We start from the raw sequence: 24,077 nt of genomic DNA, 5'->3' as shown, positions 1-24,077 counted from the left end.
GCCAACCCAGTTGTAGAGTACGAGTCTATGACCAGTAAAATATGCATGTGAGCCACAGAGGAAGGAAGGCCTGTGGTGTTCTGTGTGTTCTTCACCTCTGTAATCTGCAAACACCCAATAGCCAAGCAGATATCCCATTGGGACAGCATTCTACCTTCGGTAAAGTGAGGCATGCCCCATTCCCCCCCATCTTTACCAAAACAATTCCAAATTCTTTTGAAATTCTGAGCCTTAGAAGCAGAATAAACTGTGCAAGATAAGGAGATGGAACTCAGGTAGGCTTGATGAATTTGTATAACTCAAGTCACAGACCTGGGCTTCTTGGATGATTAAAAAAAATGGAATGGGTGGACAAGTAGGGGAAAGTATACCTAGGAGGAGGAAGGGCCTCAGCAGTACAGAGGCTCCCCAGATTGTTTCTGGCTGCTGAAGGTATGCCCACATGTATTGCTCTGTCTGGATGACCTCCGGAGAGAAGCAGTGATCCAGCAAGGAACGTGATCTCTGCCAGGGGCAGGATCTGAATTATTAACGTGGCTGCCCATCTCCCAGCTGCAGTTTGGAGCTTCCTGAAGCTGCTGCAGTAGGGCGGGGGATAGATTTGAAGACTCTCTCCCTTCGTGCAGTGGAAACTCATGATCCTGGGGCAGGAAGTGAACCTTTATTAAGAACCTCAAGCTGAGCAGGACCCTGTGCATTCTGTATGTGAGGGCTTGTAGCCTAGCCAGATATATCTTGACCCCTGCATCCATCCCGAGCTTATAAGCTCTCCCAAAATCTTAATAAAATATAGCAGTCTATGTATATGTGTACCTAACAGATTACAGTCTTCTCTACAGGCAGAGTTTATGGTCTCTGCTCCAAGGGGATGCGGTTTTGTTTGTTACCATTTTAAGCCTTTCCTTCATCATTTTCTCCCTCTAGTGGCAGTAGGGCAGTCTGCTCACTGGGATTCCCTGTCCTGTTGGACACAAACAAGGCCCTCCCTTCCGTTATGACGTTATCTGGGAAAAGGAGTTTCCATATGCCTAAACCAGCACAGTGTCTACTACAGTCAGCAGGGATTTCACAGAACTCCCCAGTAAAAGAAGCTACATTTAAAAGAAGAAAGAATATAGTTTGGATTTTTTTTTCTCATTCCCTGCCACCCACCCCATCACCACCCCCCAATTACTGGGCAAGGAAACAAGAGCTTAAGTCTACAGGTCAGGTCTTCTCCCTGTGGAGGCTGGAGATGAGCTCAACTGTTTCTGTAGCATTTAGAGAGAGGGAGAGAAAGAGAGACTACATGCCATTTCTGGATGGCCAGGGCCTATGCAGAGCAGCCTTGCTGCCCCTAAACGCATTCCCTCTCTCCCTTCTTGGCAAGGGCAGCCTTCTATGCACCAAGCTTTGGGCTTGGTCAGCAGAGTCCCTGAACAGAAGCTGGCACAGAAGACAATGCATCCTTTCATAGCAGAGGTGGCTCTGATTTTCATGTACCTTCCATCACCAGAGGGGTAAATAACCTCCTAAAAACATGAAAGGAATCTCTCTTCCCTCTTCACATGTGGGATCCTGCCCTGCACCCAGCCTTCCTTGAGTGGGTGAGGAGGCCCACATGGCATGGGGTTCCCCAAGCTGCTGCTGTTGCTGTTCCAAAGGCTGAAATAAGAAAGGGGTGTTCTGGTCTCAGTTGTTTGTTTGAAGCACAAAAGGAAGTTGTCCTTTCCCCCACCAGGGTTTAACACCATTTGCCCTGCGGGAAGGAACAGTGGCGAGATTAGTCAGGACACTCATGAATATCCCAGTCCCGTTTTCTCTCTTTTTCTCCATCTTTGTTCATAATTACATGATTAGTTAAGTATACTATGTTACATAGTTACACTGAAGAGGCCTGGAGGCTCTGTGCTGTCTGGGTTGTGAGAGGCCATCGCTTTCCCATGACATCATAATTGAAAGGAAGACCCGGCCTGAGGCCAAGCAAAGGGGAAGTCCCACGGAGACCATCCTGTTGCCAAGAACAGAACACTTAAGAGGTCAAAATGCCTGTTTTCTCCTCTGTATGTCCAAGGAAGTAGAGCTACCCCTCCAGTTTCTTTTGTCCTCGTCAGAGATTACAGCCCTCTTATTTCATAGCGAAGCTAATCTTTCTGAAATTGTCCCCTCTCCAACCACACTGGCAACAGGCTTAGAGCTGATGAATGGGTGGAGCTGAGCAACAGATGCAGTTCTGATCTAAAATTTACAGCATAACTCTTTAAGTAAGCATTTACATGTATAAAGCCAACCAGCAGTTTCAGTTTCAAGGGTCCAGGGCAAAACTTTTGTTATGGACCATTAACGAGCTGTTGTTCCCTTGTCATTAGATGTTTTGCGTTTGAATGTGATATAGGCTGGGTGGTAGTAACTGCCAATAGGCTGAGTGGTATTGGTTGTTTTGCAGCCCACCAGTGAGGAGGACCTGTGCCCTATCTGCTATGCGCATCCAATCTCCGCCGTATTCAAGCCATGCTCCCACAAGTCCTGCAAGTGAGTAATCCCCTGGGGGAAGTGGGCTTTCTTTTACTTTTGCTCTCTGAGTAGATAGAAGGAATGCTGGAGGCATCCCAGACATATACCTGGAGGAGCTTTAATCAACCAATTTAGCTACTGAAGCTTCCGAGCTTAAATCCTCTTTTTGCTGGTTGCCTTGATGAGAAGATCTGATCCTCCTGAATGGCTTCTTAGGCTAGTTCTCCCATACACAAGGCTGTGATTGCACTGTGCATGCACAGAATTTGACATTGGGTACAGAATTCAGTATCTTGGGAGTCAGTCTGATTTATTTTTTAAAAGCAAGCTTTTAACCCTTCAGGCTGCAAAGGCTGGTATGATAGGGTGTAATTCCTAATGAAATCTTAGAAGCCACATGGAAGGTTGAGAAGGAGTCAAAAGCAGTTGGGGGGGAAGGCTTCAGTATCTCCTATTTATCTCTGACCATTACCATAACTAGCGCAACCCAAATACCTCCAGCAGCAAATCTGTTTAATTTGCATCATATAGATAAGCTGCAGTATTTCAGTTCTTAAAAGCAGAGTAGACATGGTCTTGCATGCTCCGGTCCCACAAGAAAGATTTGCATTCATTTATACCCAGTAAGGGACTTTTAGGTATTAGATACCAATGCCTGACCTGTAAGTGTGGGCAGATGTACAAAGCTTCTACTGTTGTCGTTCTAGAGCCTGTATCAACCAGCACCTGATGAACAACAAGGACTGCTTCTTCTGCAAAGCCACCATCACGGGTGTGGATGATTACATTAAGCCAGCCACCTCCTAGTGCCTGGACCCTGCAGGGCAGGGCCACATGTCCAGGCAGCTTCTCCATAGGGTGGACTCTCTTTGCTCCGACAGCACCTCTGTCAAAGGCGGCTGCTGTTCAGCACAGCTGAGCTCAGTGTTTTTAAAAATGTATAACACCTCTTGCAGTCCAGGCACTGCCATTATGCATCACCTAGGCCACATCATATCCTTCAATCCCCCTTAATTTAGATACATTTTCTGTTGCTGTCATTGACTCCAAGCCAACAGGCATTGGGCTTTTCCAGTGGGGCATGGATAAGGAGGCTGAACACGCTCAGGTTCTCTACCTCAGCCTGAATCTGTAGCTCCTTTTCTGCATCTGCCCTAAGAATCCTGTCTTGTACTGTAGCTGGGACACATCCTCTTTGGTGTGGTGCTTTTCTTGATGGGGTAAAAGTTGATCCCACAGCCAGCATTGCTACTGTGAGTCTAGCTGCTCACTGGCCAAGTGTGTTCTTGCTGCTGCAGCGCTTTGCTGTTTGACAAGTGCGTGTGTTGCTCAGAGTTGGTTCAAATACTTATGCAGGCATGTGGTGCAATTACCCATCCACCTATACCACCTGATGTTAGCTTTGGCCACGGAGGGAGAATCTGACAAGCCATGCTCCCACATGTAGTCAGAAGTGGTGCTGGTAAACAAAAGACGGTACCATCTGTCTGCCTAAACATTTGATTGCTTTTTGTACATCTGGTTCCTTTCCTCTGAGGGTAAGGACAGCTAGATAAACATAGCAAAGACACAAGACCTGGCTTTTGGTTTGGGGAGCTTAGTGATGCAACAACAGGCACCCTGTGCTATTTTAACCGAAGCACAGAGATGAAACCCACAACCACCAGAGGAATAAGTCTGAACAGACTTGTAGCTTTCTCCAAGGAAAAACATCAGATATAGGAGGGGCCATAGTTGGGCCTATGCATTGTATACTGGTTAGGAGAAGTACTAGCTAGGTTGATTTTATGGGCTATTTCAGGGGTGTACCTGATAGCACTGCTCTCTCCCACCAGCAGAAGGTGCCCATGGCACCAGCCCTTCACTGTGTGACCAGGCTGCCTGTACTATCCAGGAACAGACAAGGATGGTTGTTTGTTTTTTAAAATTTACTAACTGTGTGTGACTTGTGACCAGAAGTGTCAGGGAGAGCAGCAAGCATTGTGCTTGAAGCAAGGAATGTAACTTGTGTGCATCCATGATTGTCTCTCCCCTCACTGCCCTCCAAAGTGGAAGGGGTGTTACTTCCATACAATGGATTATTATTAAATTATTATTCCTTAAAGCTATGAGCTATGTGTATTATTCTCCCCAGTTATGGATTGCTGTCCTAGAGGAAGGCAAATGGTGGGCACAGCAGCTATAGAAGATGGGAATAATTGCAAGGAAGGCAGCTATACAAGTGAGCTGCCATAGAGGACTGTTGCCCTCGTCTTTGTTCCCCAGGAAAGGTTAAAAAAAATGATACAGCACAACTCCCATTGTTCATGACAGTATAATTTCACTTTTTTCCCATTAATTGACAAAGCTTTGTCTAGAGTTCTTGAATAGTAATAGAATAATAATCACTATTGGCCATGTGGAGAGAGGGGGGCTCAGTCTCTGTAAGGCAGTAGAGTTCCATAGAAAAGGATTGCATTCTGTCTTCCCTATGTGCAACATGAGAGATGTCACCCTGAAATAATACCATAGCATGCTGTTCATTTCTCTCACCTGGCCTAGCTGGGACTGTTCTTTTGCAGCTGGTGAGCCACTGCAGTACCTCAGTGTTGTGTAGCAAAAGCAAGCATTTTTCCCTTTGCACATTAGGGTCACTTTCCAAAAGTAGGACAATGGATGGTGCAGCTGGCCCAGGTCATCCTGCCTTACCCTTGTTCCAAGCAGTGATTCTGAGGAGTGCTGCAGTCAGCTTACATGTGTCCTTGTTCTGCTACACTCCTAGGATCCCAGCAGAAGGTTAGTATTTCAGCAGCAGAAATTCAGCAAAGAGCCCTTGCTCCTAAGGCACAGGGTGCAGATGCCCTCAAAAAAGAGTAAGACAGGGATGGCCCTCGCTGTTGGTCCAACACTCAATGGCCAGAATTGCTACATGATGATGCGTGGCTCTGGTACAGACTCGGCAATAGATTTGTGAGGCAGCACATTGGCACCATTGAGGTAGAGTTCATCATTCACTATGACATCCTCGCCCAGCACTGTCACATTCTCCATCCGTACCTGAGAAAGAGCAGGGCATATGGTTAGACACCTCTCTGCTGAGCTGGAAAAAGCAGTATTTCACAAGATGGACTTGTGCTACAAGGTAGGCCAAGACAGTAACTTGCCTCCATCATACAGTCCTGTGGTAACTCAGGGACCAGTTTGTAACAGTTTCCGTCCTAAATCTCATTTGTCTGGCACTGGGATGCTAATTAAAACCAGGAGCAGACAGAATGAGGTATCAGGATAATTGTACCTGTAGAGGTTCCCTAAAGTTTACTTTCTTGTGCAGAGCAGCTTTGAAAGGAGATATTAAAGTGGGAGTTTATGGGGCAACCTCCATTGTCATGAAAGTGGCTCTCAAAACAATGAGGAGGATAATCACAGAGATATCCCAAAGGTATGTGTCCACAGTGTGAATGTGCATGAAAGAACAGACATGCAGGACTGTAAAACAATGCAACCCTACCCCCCCCCCAAATGCACAGGCTGGGAGAAGTTAGGATCTGGCATTCCCTCCCCACCCCGACTCAGCTGGCCTTAAGCTGCTGTAAATGACTTTGCCTGGCTGAGGGAAAGACCTGCTGGCATAAATTATGCCGGGGTAGAGAGCAAAAAAGGGGCCAGGCAAGGGTAGCAAATAGGTGTATCAGGGAGAGAGATAAAGCAACTCTGCATCCCGACTCCCTTCATCACTGGTCCTGCCTACAGAGCTCAGTATAACTGACACCACCAAAACTGCAGGTGTAACTAATATTTACCCCACAGGAGTCAACAGAAGGGCAGAAAAAGGAAAGTTTAGGATTAGGATTGCTCTGTACAATAACTCACCCACTGGCCTACAGAGGAGCTCCAGCCAACGATACAGGACTCAAGCCAGGAATGAGAGCGGACACGGGACCCCTTCAGAACAGTGCAACGTTTGATCCGAACCCCATCCTCTACCACCACTCCTGCCCCAATGGTGACATTGGGACCAATACTGCAATTTGAGCCAATCTTGGCAGTCGGGTCCTGAAGTTGGAGAGAAAACTGGCATGAAAAGGAGTTTTGTGGGTTTTCCTGAGCAGCTTCCAGCTCCAAGCTGAGAAACAGCTTCTTCCTCCTCAGAGGAGAGGAAACTAGGTGGGAAACAACAACATTCCCATGCAGCTTTAGTCCCCAAGACGGGGACTGAAAATACAAAGATCCTCAAGATGGAGACTAAAAATATCAAAATCTGCTGTTTTCTTGTCCAATAAACCACCAGTTTTGGACTGGCCACTACTGACGTGCTACGCACTCCCTCACTCCAACAAAATACAAGAATGGAATTACCACCAATACGTTCCCCATAAAACCCGGTCCTGAATGAAGCCGCTCAGGCTGTTTCATCCGCAGAGATTGCAGATACATGCACATGCCAGTCAGAAAGTCTTTGGGCTGCCCAATGTCCATCCAGAACCCTACAATGAAAAAGTTGCATTAATCAGACACAAATTTTCTTTTTACTATTGAAGATTATTCTGGTTTTAATTTTTGTAAAGTGGTGTATTTTATCTTGTCAAGACAATTTAAGACTTTTCCTTTTGTAAAAAGCAACTGATAAATGTAACTAATAACCATCATCTCAGTTCTACCATATCTTCTATCAGCCTTCCACCCCAGTGTGGTACCCTCCAGATGTTTTGGTGCTGGCTGGGGCTAATGGGATTATAGGCCAAAATGTCTGGAGAGCACCACAAGCAAAATAGGAGAGCAATAGCCTTTTCCCACTTTTGTTCCTTAGCAACTTGTACTCAAAAACATGCTGCCCCAACTCTCAAAGGTAGCATGTACAGTGACATTTTATTAAATTCTTTTAATTCAAACATTGCCCTAGGAGTCAAAACAGCTTGCATATTATGTGATATCTCCACATCCTGACCTTATTGCTTATTAACTGCAATTCAAGAAGCCCTAAAATCACTGCCTGGAGTTCTGAGAGCCCCTTAGGATGCAAGTATAATTTCAAATCCTTTCATATGCCTGAATATGGCCCTTACCCTGCAGTTCCATGGCATAGAGATGTCCTTGTTCTGCCATCACTGGGAAGATCTCCTTCTCAATCGAGGTAGGCCGCAGCTAGGAGAAGGCAAGAGTTCAACCGATTGGCCATTTATGTTGTAGGAGCTAGAGATGCACAGCTCCCATGGACATCAACGTTCCTAATCTCACAACCAGGTAAGGATGAGATGCCCAATTAAAACCACAACCCAAGCATCTTAGCCGGTCTGCCCTGCGCAAGGTTCCTGTTCCACCCTTCCTGCCTCATACCTTGATCCTCTCCAGCACACTTGGGTTTAAGATGTACATGCCAGCATTGATCTTGTTGGAAACAAAAACTTGGGGTTTCTCCACAAAGCGGTGTATGCGCCCAGTATCTGATTCACACACCACTACGCCGTACTTGGAGGGTTCCTCTACTTTGGTCACCTGCAAGGCAAAGTCAGCATCATATCCAGTCATGGAGTCAAAAGGCACAGACAGCCACATCACAGAGAAAGAGCTCATATGAAGTGCTACAGTTTACTATTTTTATTTGGATCCCATTTTTATAGTCTTTTAAAAAGGACTCTGAGCAAAAGAAAAGGTAGGATAGGGCTACCTTCACACTAAAGACCTTCACTTGTTTTTGCATTAGGAAGACAGAAAAAAGATGTAGAGATGCAAGTCATCTCAAAAGAAAGATGTACATTTGAACAGGGGAAGGCCTCATACCTGTAAGACGGATTTGTGTTTTTTTAAAGTAGTTTTTCTCTGTTCTGACTACTACAGTTTTCACTAAGCATTAAGAGTTGGTGGAAGCGATGGAACTCTTTGCTCCTATGTCCCCAGCTAGTCTACTGACCTCCAGGATTTTTGGCAGCTTCACAACCAGTAGGAACAAGATTGTCTAAAGATCAACAGGCAGTCCAAATGACTAGAGAGGCTAATTTTTGGCCCTCCAGATGTCAATGGATTTCAGTTCTCATCATCCCCGATGATGGGCCATGCTGGCTGTGGCTAATGGCAACTGTAGTCCAGCAACCTCTGGAGGGCCATAGGTTAACCACTCCTGCAAGAGAGCATTGCAAGCATGCAGTGGATCCACTTCAGGTACTTACCACTATGGTGCCCTCTTTTCCATGATGGCTGTGGAAACGCACCATGTCTTTGAAAGGGAAGTCACAGATCACATCACTGTTGAGCACAAAAAAAGGCTCTGCATTCTCAGTCAGCAGCTCCCGTGCTAGTGCCAGGGGGCCAGCTGTAGTGGAAAGCGGAGGTATCAGTGTTCACTTTATGCATGAGCCCTTCAACGACCATAACCAGCCTGCACTGCTCAACCCCTTCAGGGCGTTTCATCATATATAGCGCCTGCACAATCAGTGGTGCCCAATCCAACATCTACATAAAACCAGCACACTCAGGGCTGTCACAAGTTTAGATTCTGATCCAACATTTACTCCCCCTAAATCCTTGCCACACCACAGAGAAGAGGTGGTATCAGTTACCTGTGCCCAGTGGCTCCTTCTCATGCGACAGGGAAATGTGAATGCCCAACTAGGAAACAAAGTAGAATTTGAAAAATGGTATTACAAGATGAGCACTCCCAAATGAGTATGTGTGCCAGTGACTGTTTTGCCATATAATTCCCATCCCCAGTCACCAGATTTTCATGCATCTTCTCTAACAGGACAAGATAATCATATTAATATTTTTCAATGACTAATTCATGGTGACCTACAGATTGGAGACTCCCTGGCTTTGTTCAAAGCTTTTGTGAATACCTGTTCTAATCAAGTAGCAAATAAACAGCATAAATTAGATGAAATGACTCTACCTTGCCCCCTTATCATCCACATTTGTACCATCAGTTTAACATCCTAATTGTGAGCACCCTTATTTGGAAGTAAGTACAAGTTCAACAGAACTTATTTTAAATTGGGTGTGCTTGGGATCACAGTGGTCACTGCTTTCACAACTATAAAGAGGAGTTTGGAATCAGTGGCTTGGATCCTAGGGTAAGTAAATGTATGGAAGTTCACAGAAGGAAAGTTTCCTGTTCCCTCCCCTCCCTGAAAAATCTTCCTAGGGAGAGGGATGGGGCATGGAGGGCTGTTATCAATTGCCCCAAATTGGGCTTGAATCCTAAGACAAGATAACTTCAGAAAGTTCATGGAAGCTTTCCATCTCTTTTTCCCCCCCAAAGCCTCCTGCATTCCATTCCACAATTGTTCAAAATGATCCTCCTATTCTCCAGAGACTTTTTGAGAGGCACAGGTGGCTGTTTGTGGGAGGAGGGAAATAGGAAGCTTTTCTTCTGTCAAATTCCTTTCATTAACCTATTTTAGAATCCAAGCCATTATGCACAAGGCACACCTGAAGCCCAAGATGATGAGATTGTACAGTCGATGTAACAATGGAGAGGGTGCTGACCAGTTCAAACTGAAATGTCTGGAATATGATGCACATAAAAACTTCTTCAAATAGTTATAGAACATAGATGCCATCTCTTTGAAAATAATGGGAATGTTTGTGGCCAAAATAATCTGCCAGTGAAGCATATAAAATTATAAAAAGAGAGTAGTGGTGGAAAAGTGTATTAGTATAGATGAATATTTACTCCAAGAAAATTATCTTGCTCTTTACCAACACTAACTTAACCGGTATTGCCAATCAAACTGAATTCACAAACCCTCCGTTTCAGGAAGCTACAGAAAAGCAATATGGACTGGTGCCAAGAAAAGGCTACACCCTGCTTTTTACAGTGTAACAGCATTTACTGATATACTTGCACTGTATGTGTTCAGTTTGGCTGAGTGAGCTTCAGTTAAAATGACAGTATAAAATATAGCTGTAAAACTCATAGTTTTGAACACTATAGTTCATTTGAGTTTCGCACAGAGAAGATCCTAGCATAGACATAATATCTACCTCAGAAAAGTCCAACACATGCTCTTTTCCTTGCAGAAGCAAAGCTCCAAGAATAAAGTTAACTATTAAATCCCTACCTCATGAGCACTGGAAAGATGATCATTAGAATTAGTGATAAATTCATTTTGGGATGTTCTGTGGAAGCAGCATGATACTAGGAAAGGTTATTATTATTATTATTATTATTAAGCATTTATACCCCGCCTTTCTTTTCCTGATAGAAACCCAAGGCAGCTTACATATGGTTCCCAGGGGGTCTCCTCTCCAGACACTGACCAGACCTGACCCTGCTTAGCTTCAGCAGGGAGCTGGCCTTATGTGCCTTCAGACCATAGCCATAATTGAGCCACCAGCTTTGGTAGGAGCTCATCCACAGTAAGACAAAATACTCTAGCAATTGTAGAAGGGACAGAGTTGACTCCTGCTTAGATGGGTGCCTGCCATAGGATCCCAAACCAGCAGGTGCTCAAAAGCAGCCTGGGAATTGATCGTCTCAAAACACTTACCCTTTGCTCTTGTTCTTTCATCTCCTTCTCCAGCAGTTCTGACATATAACTGACAGCAAGAATCACATGGTTTACACCTGCCTGTCAGAGAAGAGGAACAGTATAACTCCTAGCCACCAGGACTATTCATACAACTGTTTGAGCTGATTAGGTGTCAGATCTATAAAACTCAAAAGTAACTCTCGGGAGAGAGACGGGGGACTGTGACTCTGTTGATCCTCCTTGATCTTTCAGCGGCTTTTGAAACCATCGACCATGGTATCCTTCTGGGGGGACTGTCCAAGTTGGGTATTGGGGGCTCTGCATTGGGGTGGCTTTATTCTTACATAGACAGCTGGCTCCAGAAGGTGGTTCTTGGGCAGCATTGCTTGGCTCTGTGAGTTCTCTAGTGTGGGGTCCCTCAGGAGTTGATTCTGACCTCCATGCTGTTTAACATCTACATGAAACTGCTGAATGGGGTCATATGGAGTTTTGGAGTGTGTTGTCATCAGTATGCTGATGACACACAGCTCTATTTCTCCTCTTCATCTTCTGCAAGTGAGGCAGTGGATTTGCTGAATCAGTGATTGGTTGCGATAATGGATTGGATGAGGGCTAATAAACTGAAGCTTAATCCAGACAAGACTGAGATGCTATTGACAGGTGGTTCTTCTGACCGGCTGAGTGGTGTGCAGCCAGCTCTAGATGGGGTCATACTCCCTCTGACAGAGCAGGTTCAAAGTTTGGGGGTTCTCCTGGATCCACTGCTGTCGCTTGAGGCATAGGTGGTCTCAGTGACACGGAGTGCCTTCCATCAGCTTAGGCTGGTGGCCCAACTGCAACCCTATCTGGACAGGGATAACTTCACTATGGTAATCTATGCTCTAGTAACCTCAGTGTTGGATTATTGCAATGCGCTCTATGTAAGGCTGCCTTTGAAAACAGTTCAGGACCACAATATCTTTTGGAATGCCTCTCCCAATATGAACCTACCCAGACCCTTAGATCTTTGTCTGAGGCCCTCTTCCTCTGAGGCCAGGTCCCCCCTCTGAGGGGGGCTCGGAGGATGGTTACAATGGAGAAGGCCTTTTCAGTTGTGGCTCCTAATCTATGGAATATGCTCCACAGTGAGGTCCGCTTGGTGCCTTCATTGTCATCTTTTCAGTGCCAGGTGAAAAAGTACATTTTCTCCCACGCATTTCATAGACTGAGATGATGTATTATTTTAATATGCTGCCAAACCTTCCTGTTGCTATTGTTTTGTTGCTGTTTATTGTTATGTTTTATATTATGTTTTATTTGTTTTTGTTTTAACGTTGTGTAAGTTGCTTGGGAATGTTTGAGTATCAAGCAACTAATAAATCTAATACACAATAATGCCAACAAGTGGAACAGAGATCGTGCTTATATAGGAGAGATAGGGGGAAGTCACACAAGACTTGCACAGAGGGGAACACTGTAATCATCTTTCCATCAATTCAGTTTGCTGAGCAAAAGGCAATCACATCAGCAATATAGCAGTTAGAATTCATACAATCCATTCCTAAATTCCTAAACTATTGCCTGAACTTACCAGTCTGTGACACAATTTGTACAAGCCACTTTCCACAGCTATAGATATCCAAAATGCACATCCATCCCCATTTCTCTGTATGGTAAGGCAAATTAATTTATTTTCAATTATCAAAGAGTTGGAGAGATGCCTAGAGTGTACATGTAGCAGAGGCACAGCACATGAAGCTGTGCATTCCCAAATATGTGTGGGAGAGCAGCCCCTTTTTCTCCTTACAAAATTTCTCTTAACAGCTGTGAGATGGGCAGAAATTCAAAACGTTAAGCTTTCCCCCACAAGAAGGTACTCAACAGCAAAAGCTTCACCGCTTGACATTCAGCCTGTCTTAAAAGCCTCAGTGCTTTCTTCAAGAAAAAAAGGACCCTCAATCACCTCCTCCTCTAAACTGATGACAGCCTTCGCCTTTACACACACACACAGGTTGGTGGCAAGTCCTACCTTCACCAAAGCCTCCACCTGGTGCAATAGGATAGGCTTGTTACAAAATTCCACCAGCGGCTTAGGGATGCTGAGTGTCAAGGGCCGCAGCCGTGTACCATAGCCTCCCACCAGGATCAGCGCCTTCATCCTTATCTGAAAGGAGGGAAGTAAACGGTGCAACGTCGGATTAAGATTCGGGAGATCTGAGCCGTGCCCTGCGCGCTCCTCTTCTCTACCAGCCACGCTTACGGACAGACGAAAGCCCCTCCCTCTCCCGTCCAGCAAGCAAGACTTGCCAGTGGCCTCTGGAGCTCAGATCCCGACCACCGTCTCAAGCCATCGGTACTCTACGTGGTCAGCCAACAGAGCCAGATTCAATTGCACGTAGCCAAAGCCGGCGAGACCGCTCCGCACGCCCCTCCCGCAGGCTCACCTACTGCTCCTGGCCCCGTGCAGTGCTTCCTCCTCGACCCCGGTAGGTAGAACTAGCCTGCACGACATCTCCGTCTAGCTCCCTTTCTAATCACTTGACCAATCAATGCATCTGACGTGTCCAAGCATTCCAGCCATCCAATGGCGCCCGAGAGTCGTCGTTCTTGTCGACCACTCAGCGTGCAAGCTACCTCGTTGCCATAGCAACACAGACAGATTAGAAACGCGACCGATTTGCATCATATAAAGGCGCCATGGCAGCCTGCTTCTTGACACGTTTCTAGTAAGGCGGTTTCAAGTTAAAGTCCCGCCCTTCGGAAGACTCATCCTCCTGTGTTAGTACCGCCCCTGGAGTTGAGTGAAACGTAATCACTGTGCGCGATGTAATGGGAGCCTTAGCAACAAAGGCTTGTGCTGTCCCGTTCTTTATAGTAGTGGTAACGTTCATGACGTGTGACGCTGCCATGTTTGTAGTGGCATTGCTCTTGCTAACGTGTGTGAGAGGAAGCCGCAGAAGGTGAAGCATCATCGTTCTTCCTAGTGAGCTCCACAACAAGTTTGAAGTGGGAGGTCGATAGGAGAAAGAGGGAGGAGTGGCGAAAGCACGCAGGCGAGTCCCAGGGATGCGCTGGAGTTGACAATGGAACTGGGTGGGCTGTGGAAGGGCCTGGACCTGAGCGCGTTGCCGCCGCTTCCTTCCACGGGTGATGGATCCGTTGCTGGTGTGTGAGCCTTAACGTTGCCTCTTGCTTGCCTTGGATTTCACCAGGAACTGTGTGGCCCTCTTGTTATGGTCGCGCCGGCTTTGCTAAGCATAGAAGCGAGCTGAGTTGTTGACAGTAAGGAAGTCAATGAATATAGGCAGCTGCCTGATACTGAGTCAGACCACTGATCCATCTAGCTCAGTATTGTCTCCACTGACTGGCATTGACTCTTCAGGCTTTCAGGCAGGGTTCGCTCCCAGCCCTACCTGGAGATGCCAGGGACTTTCTGTATGCAAAAACTGGGGGCCTTCTGTATGCAAGGCAGATGCTCTGCCGTTGAGCTACAGCCCCTTCCCTGATGAGAGGGGAAGGAGGAGTGGACAAAATTATGATTGCTAAAACTTTTTTTTAAGTTCTGTAACATGTTAGAGGAGCTTGACTCTGCATCTTTACTCAGAAGTATGTCCCACTGAGCAAGGGTGTCTGCAGGGGAGGGGGAGTGCTTCTAAATGTAATGGTGAGTGGAGTGGGTTGCCAATGATCTGCAGTAACAATTCTTAGATCTTGCCCCCCACACATACACCTAGAAATATTTCTGCAGACGCTCTTACCACTGAGTACAATGTGGTATACTTCAAAGTAAAAGCACATAGGATTGTAGCCTAGTTGGTTTTATTGAAACATGAGCTTTTTGTAGGAGGCAGTGTCAGGTATTAGAAGCAAAGTCATTCTACTATGGGATGATCTGCAAAACTTGCTGTGCTAATGGAATATAACTGCCAAATGTATATGTTGTGGTCATTAGCAGGAAGGGAGTTTCTGATGTTTCAGCATAGGAAGGTGGGGTTGTAATTATTGTGTGCTACTGAACTGAGTCCACTGTTCTCTTCCAGCATGGGGACCATGGCCCACGAGCCTGCTCCTTGCATTATCAAGAGCCCAGTCACACTGCAAGTGGGAGACATGAGAACCGAGCAAGGCCGGCCTGGGGTTGTGGTGATTGATGTTGTGCTCCCGCATTCACAGACCATTGATGTAAGTGGAGGGCTGACAATTGTCAGATCATGTTTTAACTGTACAGCTGGGGTAGAAACCAAGAAGGTATCCTGTGAACCAGAAAGTGCCTGCTTCCAAACTCACCTCTGCTGACACATTTGGTAGCTATAGGCAAACTTCTGTAATTTAGAGATTAAAATAGTGATCTTCCTTAAAGGGTTGCAGTAAGGGTGAGCACAAAAAGAGGAATTCATGGTGGTTCTCTCTTCATACTGCTATCCTCTGTAGTATATGTGTATTACTGTGACAGGGATGGAGAACCTTTTTAAGCCCAAGGCCAAATTCCATCTTGGGCAATGTTGGTGGATGGGAAGGAGGCAACATGCCAGTGGTAGGTAGAGGCAGAAGCAAAAGTGAGCAGAGCAACAGATTCTAGCCATGCAAAGAGATTTCTGCATGGATGCATGCAACACACATTTCTCCATCCAGGCAAGCAAGAGGTATTCTCACAGTTTAAGGAAACTTTTTATTTCATATATATATTTTTAGCACTTCTCAACCAGTCAAGAACAACTGAGGAGGGCACAGAGCAGGGCTGGTGAGGAGAAAGGGATTGCAGTTTAGGGGAGGGCCTGTAGCCTCGGAAGAGTCTCAAGGGCCAGATAGGGAGTCCTGAAGGGCCACATTCAACCCCCAGGCCTTAGGTTGCCCACCCTGTGCTATGGCTTCAAACACTCTGCTTACTTCTTATTTCAGTTGCAGGAAATAGTATTCAAGAACTACTACACAGCCTTCATGACAGTACGAGTGCAGCGCCAAAACCCTGCAGGTGGTGGGAATGAAAGTCCTTCTAAGTGGGTTACTTGTCTGCAGAATTACTGCTTGATGCCTAACCCTCACACAGAAGAAGGATCCCAAGATTACTTCTCTCTCTCCAGACATCAGGTCAGAATTTCTGATGGCATTGCATATAGCTGATTTGTTCATTCTGATAACTTGTTTCCTGTCTGACATGGCAACCTCTGCTCTGCACAACATTCCTGCCCCCCCCGGGTTGCATCATTACAGCTTAGTAAACCTTGAAGAGAGCTGGGGTACAGAACTTGGTCTTCCAGAAGTTGTTGAACTCCAACTCCCATCAGGCCCAGCCAGCATGGCCAGTGGTTAGCGATGACAGTAGTTATGGTCCTGCAACATCTGGTAGGTCACAAGTTACCCACTTCTTCTTTAGCGTGCCAGAGGATAACATAAGGGGATCAGCAAGGGCTGTTTGCTGTAACAGACTAACAAGACTACCTCTCTAGGATGTCTCAAAAAAACTAAACGTCTGCATGCTCTTACTGTCCCATGCATCACCTTTTAGGTCTGACTGTTACTGACACTGATTTGGCCAAGCTCCTGTGAGGCTCATTAAGGAGCTTTAGCCATTGCATTGGAGAAGTGCAGAGCCAAGTGCTTTTGAACTTAAGTGCTGTTTATTGCTTGACACTTTTCAGAAAAACAAATCATTAATCATAAGGATCCCAGTGAAACTCCATTTTCAGTCATGCTAGTCAACAGCTTAGTACTCTTGAAGTTTTGATGAGCTCCTTAAGTAAACGTTTACTGCTAGATAAAATGAGGGAAAGGATTGACTGTTGTAACAGTTGTGCAATCCCAAAGTAATAGGCAAAATGAATTTCTGCTTTTATTATTTTTCTATAGTGTTTTTAATATGCAGCCTCTATCTTTTTCTGTCTTTGCAATAAACTTTTGAGGTATATCATTCCAAGTCTGATTTTAACTAAGGAATTTGGTAATCTGAGGCATGGAAATGGTGATATGCTTGAATCCACCCAGTAAGTCCATGGGTGAGCCAAGATTTTACTAGATCTACAAGGTCGAACACTCTGAGAATTGAACTGTGTATGTATCAGACCATAGGAAGAGCCTGACCTGGCTTTCATTCCTGGTACTGCTGATAATGTGTTCTAACCTGTTTGGAATCCTTCACTGTTGTTTTTGTCAAGGGAGAAGTTGTTAGAAAATCTTACAGTGTAACTCAAGACTTCTTTTCAAAAAAGGTATTGAGCCTTGTCTTTAAAGGGGATGCTGTACATCAGAGGTGGAGAACCTCAGGCCTGGTGGCCAAATGCAGCCCTCCAAACTTGAGTCTGGCTTGCTTGGACAGAGGATAGACAGATGTGTGCAAGCAAGTGTAGAAACATGCCTAATGTACAAAGGTAAAACTTACATTTCTTGCTGTACTCACTCTTGCCTCTGGCCCCACCCATCACTGGCACGAGGCCCCTGGAAGGTTGCCCAGAAGAGAATGCTGCCCATAGGTTCAACACGATTTCCCACCCCCATTGTACATGAATGTCCGTCTCTATATAAATTAACCAAGAGGGCACCTGCTTTCTGCTGCTGCTGTTGGGAGTGTGTATGTATGTTTGTGGCTTGCATGTGTTTTTGTGTGAATGTGTCTATATTATAACATATTTTTACTTGCAGCATTTTTAAAAACATAAACATGTCGCTTGGAAACCTTTTTGTGCAACAAGTAACTAATAAGTTTAATAAATAATAATAATTAATCAACACGTAATCTGCTGCCCCACAACAATCCAGTAATCACTGCCCTAACCTGTTACGGTGTGCTGCTCTAGTCCCATTCATGGCTAATCAATAGGAGTAATCCCTACACCCTTTCATGTTCTTTAACCGTCTTGTGTAGGAGAGTTTAAATTGTGGCTCTTCAGATATTTTTAGATTGCAACTCCCATCATCCCTGCACATTGACCATGCGGACTGGCTTGAGGGGATTTGGAGTTCAGCACCGTCTGGCTGCCATGGGTTAGCCATCCCTTATCTGGTGCTTTAGTATCATTACCAGTTTATTTAATTCTGCAGGTGGAGCTGCTTCAATAATGCTTTGTCTTCCTTTTTTCCAGATGCTTTGTGATGTGGACCGGGTGGCTGCCATGCGTCTCATCCTACGCCAACCATCTCCAGTATGGCTGCATTTCACCATTGAGGAGCTGCAGCTTTTCCCTGGGGGTCAGAAGGTGTTTACCCAACCCTTCCTAAAACACCTTGTCTTTCTATAACCATTGTTCTCTGGGTCTTTATAGCGGCTTGCTGATATGTGTGAAGTGAAGTTGGATGAAGCATTCTTCAGGAGACAGATTAGGACCTGGTAGCTGGCTGAATTTAAGCTCTCTGTGCTTTACTCCCAAAAAAATGTTAGGCCACACATCTGAATTGGAGAAGATGCTACACCTAGATCTCTTCCTCTGATTTATTGCTGCCAGCTTCAGTTCTTCTCATCTCTGATGGAGGTAGCTTATACCAGCCGTTAGCTTTAAGCTTCAGGGGAGCCAATTTTCCTTACCTCTTCAGCTACTTGCCCTGAATATTCTCTGTGTGATTCAATTGATCTTCACTGAATTCATCCTACCTTCAATCTAGCATCTCTGTCACCCATGGAACAAGTGTATTATTGGTTCTTCCCCTCTAGATTCATTGTAACATCTGTGCTATAGAATTCACATCCTAGGTGTGGCTAATGAATGCAGCTGCTAGAGCCCCTCAGTGTACATAGGACCCATACTAATCCATGTTTTTAACCAGTTGGCAGATACAATTGTAAAGCTGACTTTAGAGCAATCCAGAAGAGGAAAAAACATCCCAGACACTGTACCTCTGGGTACATTGGGAATAACACCCTCCTGGTCTCCTAAATAATACTCCTAAGAGAGTTTGGAGGTAAGAGTATTAATAGTTTGCGAGGGTGAATTCTACACTTTCCCAGGAGCAGTAGAGGTAAATATTTGTCTGTAAGGAGCCTTCTCTGTGAGATTAAATTGGTGGAGTGTGTGTGTGTGTGCGCATGCACACGTGTACATGTGTGCATGCCTTGCAACATTCTGATCTGTCAGGCATCAGCAATGTTCTGCTCTGGGCCTCTTTTTATCTTCTAGAGTCCACAAAAAGGCTTTCCAGCTTGGCTTTCTCATCCATCTCCTCAGGAACGGCCAGCAAACCTACATGATGTAAGTATTGTTGCTGGCTCTGGGGCCTCCTTTTAGCAAACGTGTGTTGCCGTGAGAGGAGCCACAAAGCGGATTGGTTACTGACTTGCTGATAGACTCCCAGTGGCAGATGGCTTTTGAGTAGATGTGGTGTGCTAACAACAAAAGTGGGGGAGAAATGGCCCGTTTGAATGTAACTATTCTTCACTTTCAGGGACTCCCTGATGCTGACAAAGTGTCTTCTGAAGTGCAGCAAATGTGGGTTCTAACCGAGATGCTCCAAGGTAGTCAGCCAGCAGCAAGGATTGGGCGCTTTGATGTTAGTTTCTTATTACTTCTGCTTGTTGTTCTGGAGTGTGTTCTTCATTGCAGTCCCTTTAGAACCCAAGTGTAGCAAATACGGGTAAAGTGGCTTCTCCCCCATCTTGAAGACAACTTCACCCAGCCTTTGCTGCCCACAGAGCCTCCATCATAACACAAGAAGGTCCACTTTGTCTGCCCTTCTGTCTCCAGCAGTGAGTAGGGAAAGCTCCAATGAAGGGAACTTCCAGTTAGTGTGAAATTCCTCTCTATCTTGTATCCTTCTTTCTCCATGGAACTTAAAGATGGCTTGCATGAAGTGTCCCCATTTTTAACCTGAGGCAAATTGAGCTAAAAGATAGTGACAGGCGAAAGGTTCCCCTGTAGCCTGAGTGGGAATTTGAGTCCAGCCCTCCCTCTCCCTGGCCCCGGTGCAAGTCCAGCATTCTGTCCCACTACACCAGCTCTCCAGTTACTGGAAATAATAGGAGCTATGAGGGGAAATGTTCATCTTGCTATGTTCCCAACCTGCTGGCTCTTTACTAAAAATAATTGCCCTTATCTTTCTGTTTCAGGTGAATGGCTCCTATGACCTTAACCTCCTTTCCTACACTTGAGATCTTCCAGGGCTAGAAGCTGACAAGATTCTTAAGAGTTGGACTCGCTTGGTTGCGTCCCTGCATTGTTGGATTGGCTTGAGGCAGGAAGTAATTATGGACTCAGTCCATTGCCTTCATGTTCCAATCCTCCCCTTTCTAGCTGTATAGAAGTGGCCTTTCTGGGGCTCTCTAGTTCTACCCTGTTCCTCCTGCCGTCTTATGTGGAGAACATTCTCATGATCCTCCATTTTGCTCTGGGCCCTGGAAGGCTGGATTGCCTGAAATGAAGGTGCCTTATTTGGGCTCTTCATCTCCTGCTCTGCTTTTACAAGCCCTGCTGCTTGGTGCATGTTTCTTTGGGGGGCAAAATCAAGCATACTTTCTAGAATCTGGTCCGGGGGGGGGAGGGAAGAGAGAATAACCCTTCATTTTGGCAAGGGCATGACTTGACCTGTCTTGGATGACAAGCCTGAAGGTCTTTCTTTCTCAAATCCATGTGCAGGCATTCCAGAGGGAACAAGAATTCAGTTATGGGTTCCTCTGCTACGGCTACCTCACTTGCAACCTACACTGTGTAATTGTGTAGCATTTCTAATCAATGGGTGGCAATAAGATAAGCCTTCTGAAGAATCACCAACCCCCACACACACCTTTTCCTGTAGAGGGATGTGTGTTGATAAATATACAAGGATAGATCTGACAGCTTGGCCCTAGCTGTGGCTAAAATACAGCAGGGACCACAATTGGAGAGAAATAGTTCACCCTAGTGTAAAATGGAAGTGCCAGTATGTGCTGTGTGTCAAATTGTAGCTGCATGTTGGTTTTTAGCTGAGGCCTGAAGTACCTTGTCATTTTTAACAGCTACAGCTATAGACATCTCAAGTAATTAAAATTGCATCATGCTAGAAACCCTGAACACTTATGTTCTTGAGAGCTGCCTTATATAAGCTTGAGCTGCAACACAGATTGCCTACAACCTAGATACTCTTAAATATCACCTTATCAATCTTTTTTTCCAACTCCTCGGCTAACTTATTCATGACTGTAGGTTCTGATTTCCAGTCACTTAATTATTACACTCGCATATTGAGTGTTGAAAACGGGTGAATAAATTATTATGGTAAAGGTCTAGATTCAGATCCCTTCTGTATCAAGGAACTATTAGACTGCCTCTGAAAAATCACTTTCTCTCAACTGTCCATCTATAAAGTGAGTCTTAAACTGCCTCTCAAAGGGCTAAGATAGTTACAAAGATAATATTTGAACACCTGCCTTACACTGACAGACATAGATCTGTTTGCACACATTGCTTCTAAACAAGTACATCTTCCTTGGGGTGAGGGGCACTTCCCTGCAGTATGTGCACAATTTGTAATCTGATGGAACAAGCTGTAAAACAAAATGAATTACTACAATAGGATGTGTAGATGACTTTTTTTAATGCTGGACATTAGATCTCAGGAGTGACCTCTCTTCTGTAGCTGTGTAACTTCCTTTGTTATTTATTATGAACTATTTATGTTACTCTATTTATACCTGGAAAGGGCCACAGTGATCTTCAGCTCATTGCAAGTGTAATAAACTTTATTGCTTACAGCAAAAGGCCTTTGCAAAATTTAAACAACGGGCCTGATGGCAGGAAGCTGCTTTATACAGATCATTAGTTCATCTAGCTCAGTATTATCTGAGTGTCAGCCATTCTTCAGAGGTTTAGATAGGGGTCTTTCTCAGCCTGACTTACGAGATATTAGGGACTGAACTTGGGAGCATCTGCATGTAAATAATGTGCTGTACTACTGAGACGGCCATACAACATGCCTGATCTCGGAAGCTAAGCAGGGTCAGGCCTGGTTGGTACTTGGATGGGAGACCACCTGGGAATACTGGTTTATTTATTTGATTTGTTAGACGCTCATCTGGCTGACTTCCCAGCCACTCTGAGCGATGTACAATACAGCATATAACACATCAAAATATCAGAAACATGAAAAAACTATAACAGTATAACAATAAACAATATAATTAAACAATGTCATAGAACCAAGTTCAGAATACAGTATCAGGGCGCCTCGCTTGGTGTCATAGGCTTAGAGGAAGGCAATGGTAAACCACCTCTGAATACGTCTTACCATGAAAACCCTATGAATATATCCACAAGATTCATAGGATCACCATAAGTCATAACTGACTTGAAGGCATATAACTACTACTGAGCTGCAGCCCTTCCCTATTGCAATCCATTGCACTTTATCAGGGTTACTGCCATGAAGTCTTTTTCAGTGGATGCTTATCTCACCTAAATGCATCACAAATAAGTAATGATCTATGTATTGTACAAATGGTGTGTGTTTGGTGCAATCCACACATGCCTTGTAAAATATTGGTTCTTCCTATGCACTTCTGAAACCTCTCTTACTTTTGGACCTATAACAGTACCTAAAGGAAGACTACTAGCAAACAGGCCAGTGCTGTTTCTCATGCCTGATGTTGAGCAGCCAGAATGGGGATAGGCAAGTGGGAAAAGACTACAAGGAGAGGCTGTCAAATTCTTAATTGAATGTTGTACCTAAATATGGAAACTTCTTAGAAGAGAAGGAACAGATATTGATAAGCAGGAAAGAGCTTGGAAGCAAACTTCCCAAATAACCTGCAAAATAAGGAAGAGAGATACTGATCCACCTTCCAGTGATCCAGTTGACTTCTGTGAAATCTGATATTTCTCCAGTCCAACCATTCCATCATGCATATTAAATGGAGGGGGGGCATTGCCCTTGGTGGGTTTGGAACTATTGCTTTGTTTCTACCACCTTTCAATGCTATCTTTGCTTTCTATATCCCTTTATTATTTTTAAAACAGTAATGTGAAAAGTGAGTATTTCAAAAGAGCTGTTACTGGTTGTGGTATCCTTTAGATTTATTGATGTGATTAATCAAGCTATATCTAGTGCACTCTGTCAAAACTGCTGTTGTCTAGGCTGATATTACTATATGTCCTGTATTGCATTCCATTATTTTGCATACTGATTTTAAAAGACTTGTAAATGTACAAAGCAAGATGGAGCCTCTCAAATTTTTCAGTGTTTGTTTTTAAGTGGAATAGCAAGCCTCAGCATGGAATTCAAATAGTCTATTCGTTACCCTTCTTGATTATCCTACTACACACAAACACACACACCCCTAAGCAATCCCCCCCCCCACATCGCAGCAACAGGAGCGTGTTATTTGTTCCTGTACAGTTGTTCTTCACCTCCACTTTGTGCTTCAGAATGTTTGAACTCTGAATCTCTTTTCGGCTCCTCTACTTCCAGGACCCCTCAGCCAGCCCTTAAGTAAGTAAGTGTGCAAAGATCTTACAAGATGTCTACTCTCCTAAACCCATTGCACTAGGAAACTTTTATTTGAACAAAGCAGTAGATTTTCCTTATGTCTTAACTTCTTCACCATCAACTGAAAGCAAAAGTGCCAAGATTAAAATGGAATTTTAGGCCATTTGGAGGGACTCGGCAGGCCTGATTCAACATATACATACACACCCTAAGTTAAGGTCTTGTCATTCTTTCATAACCTTATACCTGAGTTACGGACTAGTTGAGCTTCAACCAATTTTAATTTTCTTAACTTGTGGAAGCTTCAACCAATTTTGATGTTCATAACTTGTGGAAGCTGAGGTCTTAGGAGGATCTGCCTTGATCTTGCAGTTCAGATTTTGAAACTTTAATTTCTCCTTGAAAATAAAGCAGAACTCCTTGGGTGTGATTGCTTGAATTAAATCAACAGTAACACAGTGTTTAGGAAACTGGAACGAGCTGAAAGGATAGGCTTGGAAATGTCTGTGGGCAATGCCTGCAGGTACACTGAAAAGGATTTATACCATACAGTAAGCAAGGGTTCATGCTGATGCATATCTGTTCCATTTGACCCTGTACATCCCTGGGGAATGGTGATTAGTTTTGCTTCCAGAATGAGCCCTAAACAGCTGTGAAGTGTAAAGGTCTCATTCACTCGCCCAGTTGTGTGATCTGGGCATCTTGTTTGTGTACAGAAATAAAGAGATTGGGAGCCAGGGGAGATCAGCTCTACTTATTTCTTCGGCACTTAAGCAGCAG

At 44.7% G+C, this 24,077-nt stretch overlaps 3 protein-coding genes across 17 annotated transcripts in view; 2 read left to right on the top strand and 1 right to left on the bottom strand.

Moving 5' to 3' along the window:
• RNF123 (ring finger protein 123) overlaps positions 1 to 4,581 on the top strand; it is a 121,573-nt gene extending 116,992 nt beyond the window's left edge. For all 9 annotated transcript variants that reach the window (XM_061617736.1, XM_061617735.1, XM_061617740.1 and 6 more), the window contains 2 exons: positions 2,426 to 2,511; positions 3,201 to 4,581. In XM_061617736.1, the coding sequence (XP_061473720.1) occupies positions 2,426 to 2,511; positions 3,201 to 3,300 (186 nt within the window). In that variant the 3' untranslated portion in view covers positions 3,301 to 4,581. The remainder of the gene's footprint in view (positions 1 to 2,425; positions 2,512 to 3,200) is intronic.
• A 212-nt stretch (positions 4,582 to 4,793) lies between these two features.
• Positions 4,794 to 13,481, bottom strand: GMPPB (GDP-mannose pyrophosphorylase B). Of its 4 annotated transcripts, none has more exons than XM_061617745.1 (10): positions 13,361 to 13,479; positions 12,946 to 13,080; positions 10,956 to 11,036; positions 9,027 to 9,075; positions 8,637 to 8,779; positions 7,807 to 7,965; positions 7,536 to 7,614; positions 6,829 to 6,956; positions 6,343 to 6,525; positions 4,794 to 5,529 (listed from the first exon to the last, which is right to left on the bottom strand). In XM_061617745.1, exons 2-10 carry the CDS (start codon positions 13,072 to 13,074, stop codon positions 5,398 to 5,400), a joined length of 1,083 nt encoding a protein of 360 aa, XP_061473729.1. In that variant the 5' UTR covers positions 13,075 to 13,080; positions 13,361 to 13,479; the 3' UTR covers positions 4,794 to 5,397. The 4 variants fall into 4 exon arrangements, with proteins under 4 accessions (XP_061473729.1, XP_061473730.1, XP_061473731.1 ...); XM_061617746.1 differs by lacking the exon at positions 13,361 to 13,479 and adding an exon at positions 13,224 to 13,353; XM_061617747.1 differs by lacking the exon at positions 12,946 to 13,080 and having other exon boundaries at positions 13,361 to 13,481.
• Positions 13,482 to 13,652: 171 nt separating this feature from the next.
• NICN1 (nicolin 1, tubulin polyglutamylase complex subunit) lies at positions 13,653 to 23,879 on the top strand. Of its 4 annotated transcripts, none has more exons than XM_061617730.1 (7): positions 13,653 to 13,876; positions 14,957 to 15,098; positions 15,816 to 16,004; positions 17,993 to 18,106; positions 19,022 to 19,093; positions 19,287 to 19,391; positions 19,948 to 23,879. In XM_061617730.1, exons 1-7 carry the CDS (start codon positions 13,746 to 13,748, stop codon positions 19,987 to 19,989), a joined length of 795 nt encoding a protein of 264 aa, XP_061473714.1. In that variant the 5' UTR covers positions 13,653 to 13,745; the 3' UTR covers positions 19,990 to 23,879. The 4 variants fall into 4 exon arrangements, with proteins under 4 accessions (XP_061473714.1, XP_061473718.1, XP_061473716.1 ...); XM_061617734.1 differs by having other exon boundaries at positions 13,653 to 13,899; XM_061617732.1 differs by having other exon boundaries at positions 13,654 to 13,969; positions 19,948 to 23,878.
• Positions 23,880 to 24,077: the final 198 nt, after the last annotated feature.

The sequence above is a fragment of the Rhineura floridana genome, chromosome 3 (genome assembly GCF_030035675.1).
Source record: "Rhineura floridana isolate rRhiFlo1 chromosome 3, rRhiFlo1.hap2, whole genome shotgun sequence".
Classification (NCBI taxonomy): domain Eukaryota; kingdom Metazoa; phylum Chordata; class Lepidosauria; order Squamata; family Rhineuridae; genus Rhineura; species Rhineura floridana.
The sequence above is the reverse complement of the archived record's forward strand: the minus strand, read 5'-3'. Positions and strand labels throughout refer to the sequence as shown.

What these genes read in the sequence shown, in the direction of transcription:
- GMPPB (XM_061617745.1), bottom strand. Translation starts at nt 13,074, where the DNA reads ATGAAGGCGCTGATCCTGGTGGGAGGCTATGGTACACGGCTGCGGCCC. An exon ending in TGAAAGAACAAGAGCAAAGG is followed by an intron (nt 9,076 to 10,955) that starts GTAAGTGTTTTG and finishes TTTGTTTCCTAG; the next exon opens with TTGGGCATTCACATTTCCCT. An exon ending in GTGTGCTGGAGAGGATCAAG is followed by an intron (nt 7,615 to 7,806) that starts GTATGAGGCAGG and finishes GCCTTCTCCTAG; the next exon opens with CTGCGGCCTACCTCGATTGA.
- NICN1 (XM_061617730.1), top strand. Translation starts at nt 13,746, where the DNA reads ATGGGAGCCTTAGCAACAAAGGCTTGTGCTGTCCCGTTCTTTATAGTA. An exon ending in GTGAGAGGAAGCCGCAGAAG is followed by an intron (nt 13,877 to 14,956) that starts GTGAAGCATCAT and finishes GTTCTCTTCCAG; the next exon opens with CATGGGGACCATGGCCCACG. An exon ending in CGCATTCACAGACCATTGAT is followed by an intron (nt 15,099 to 15,815) that starts GTAAGTGGAGGG and finishes TTCTTATTTCAG; the next exon opens with TTGCAGGAAATAGTATTCAA.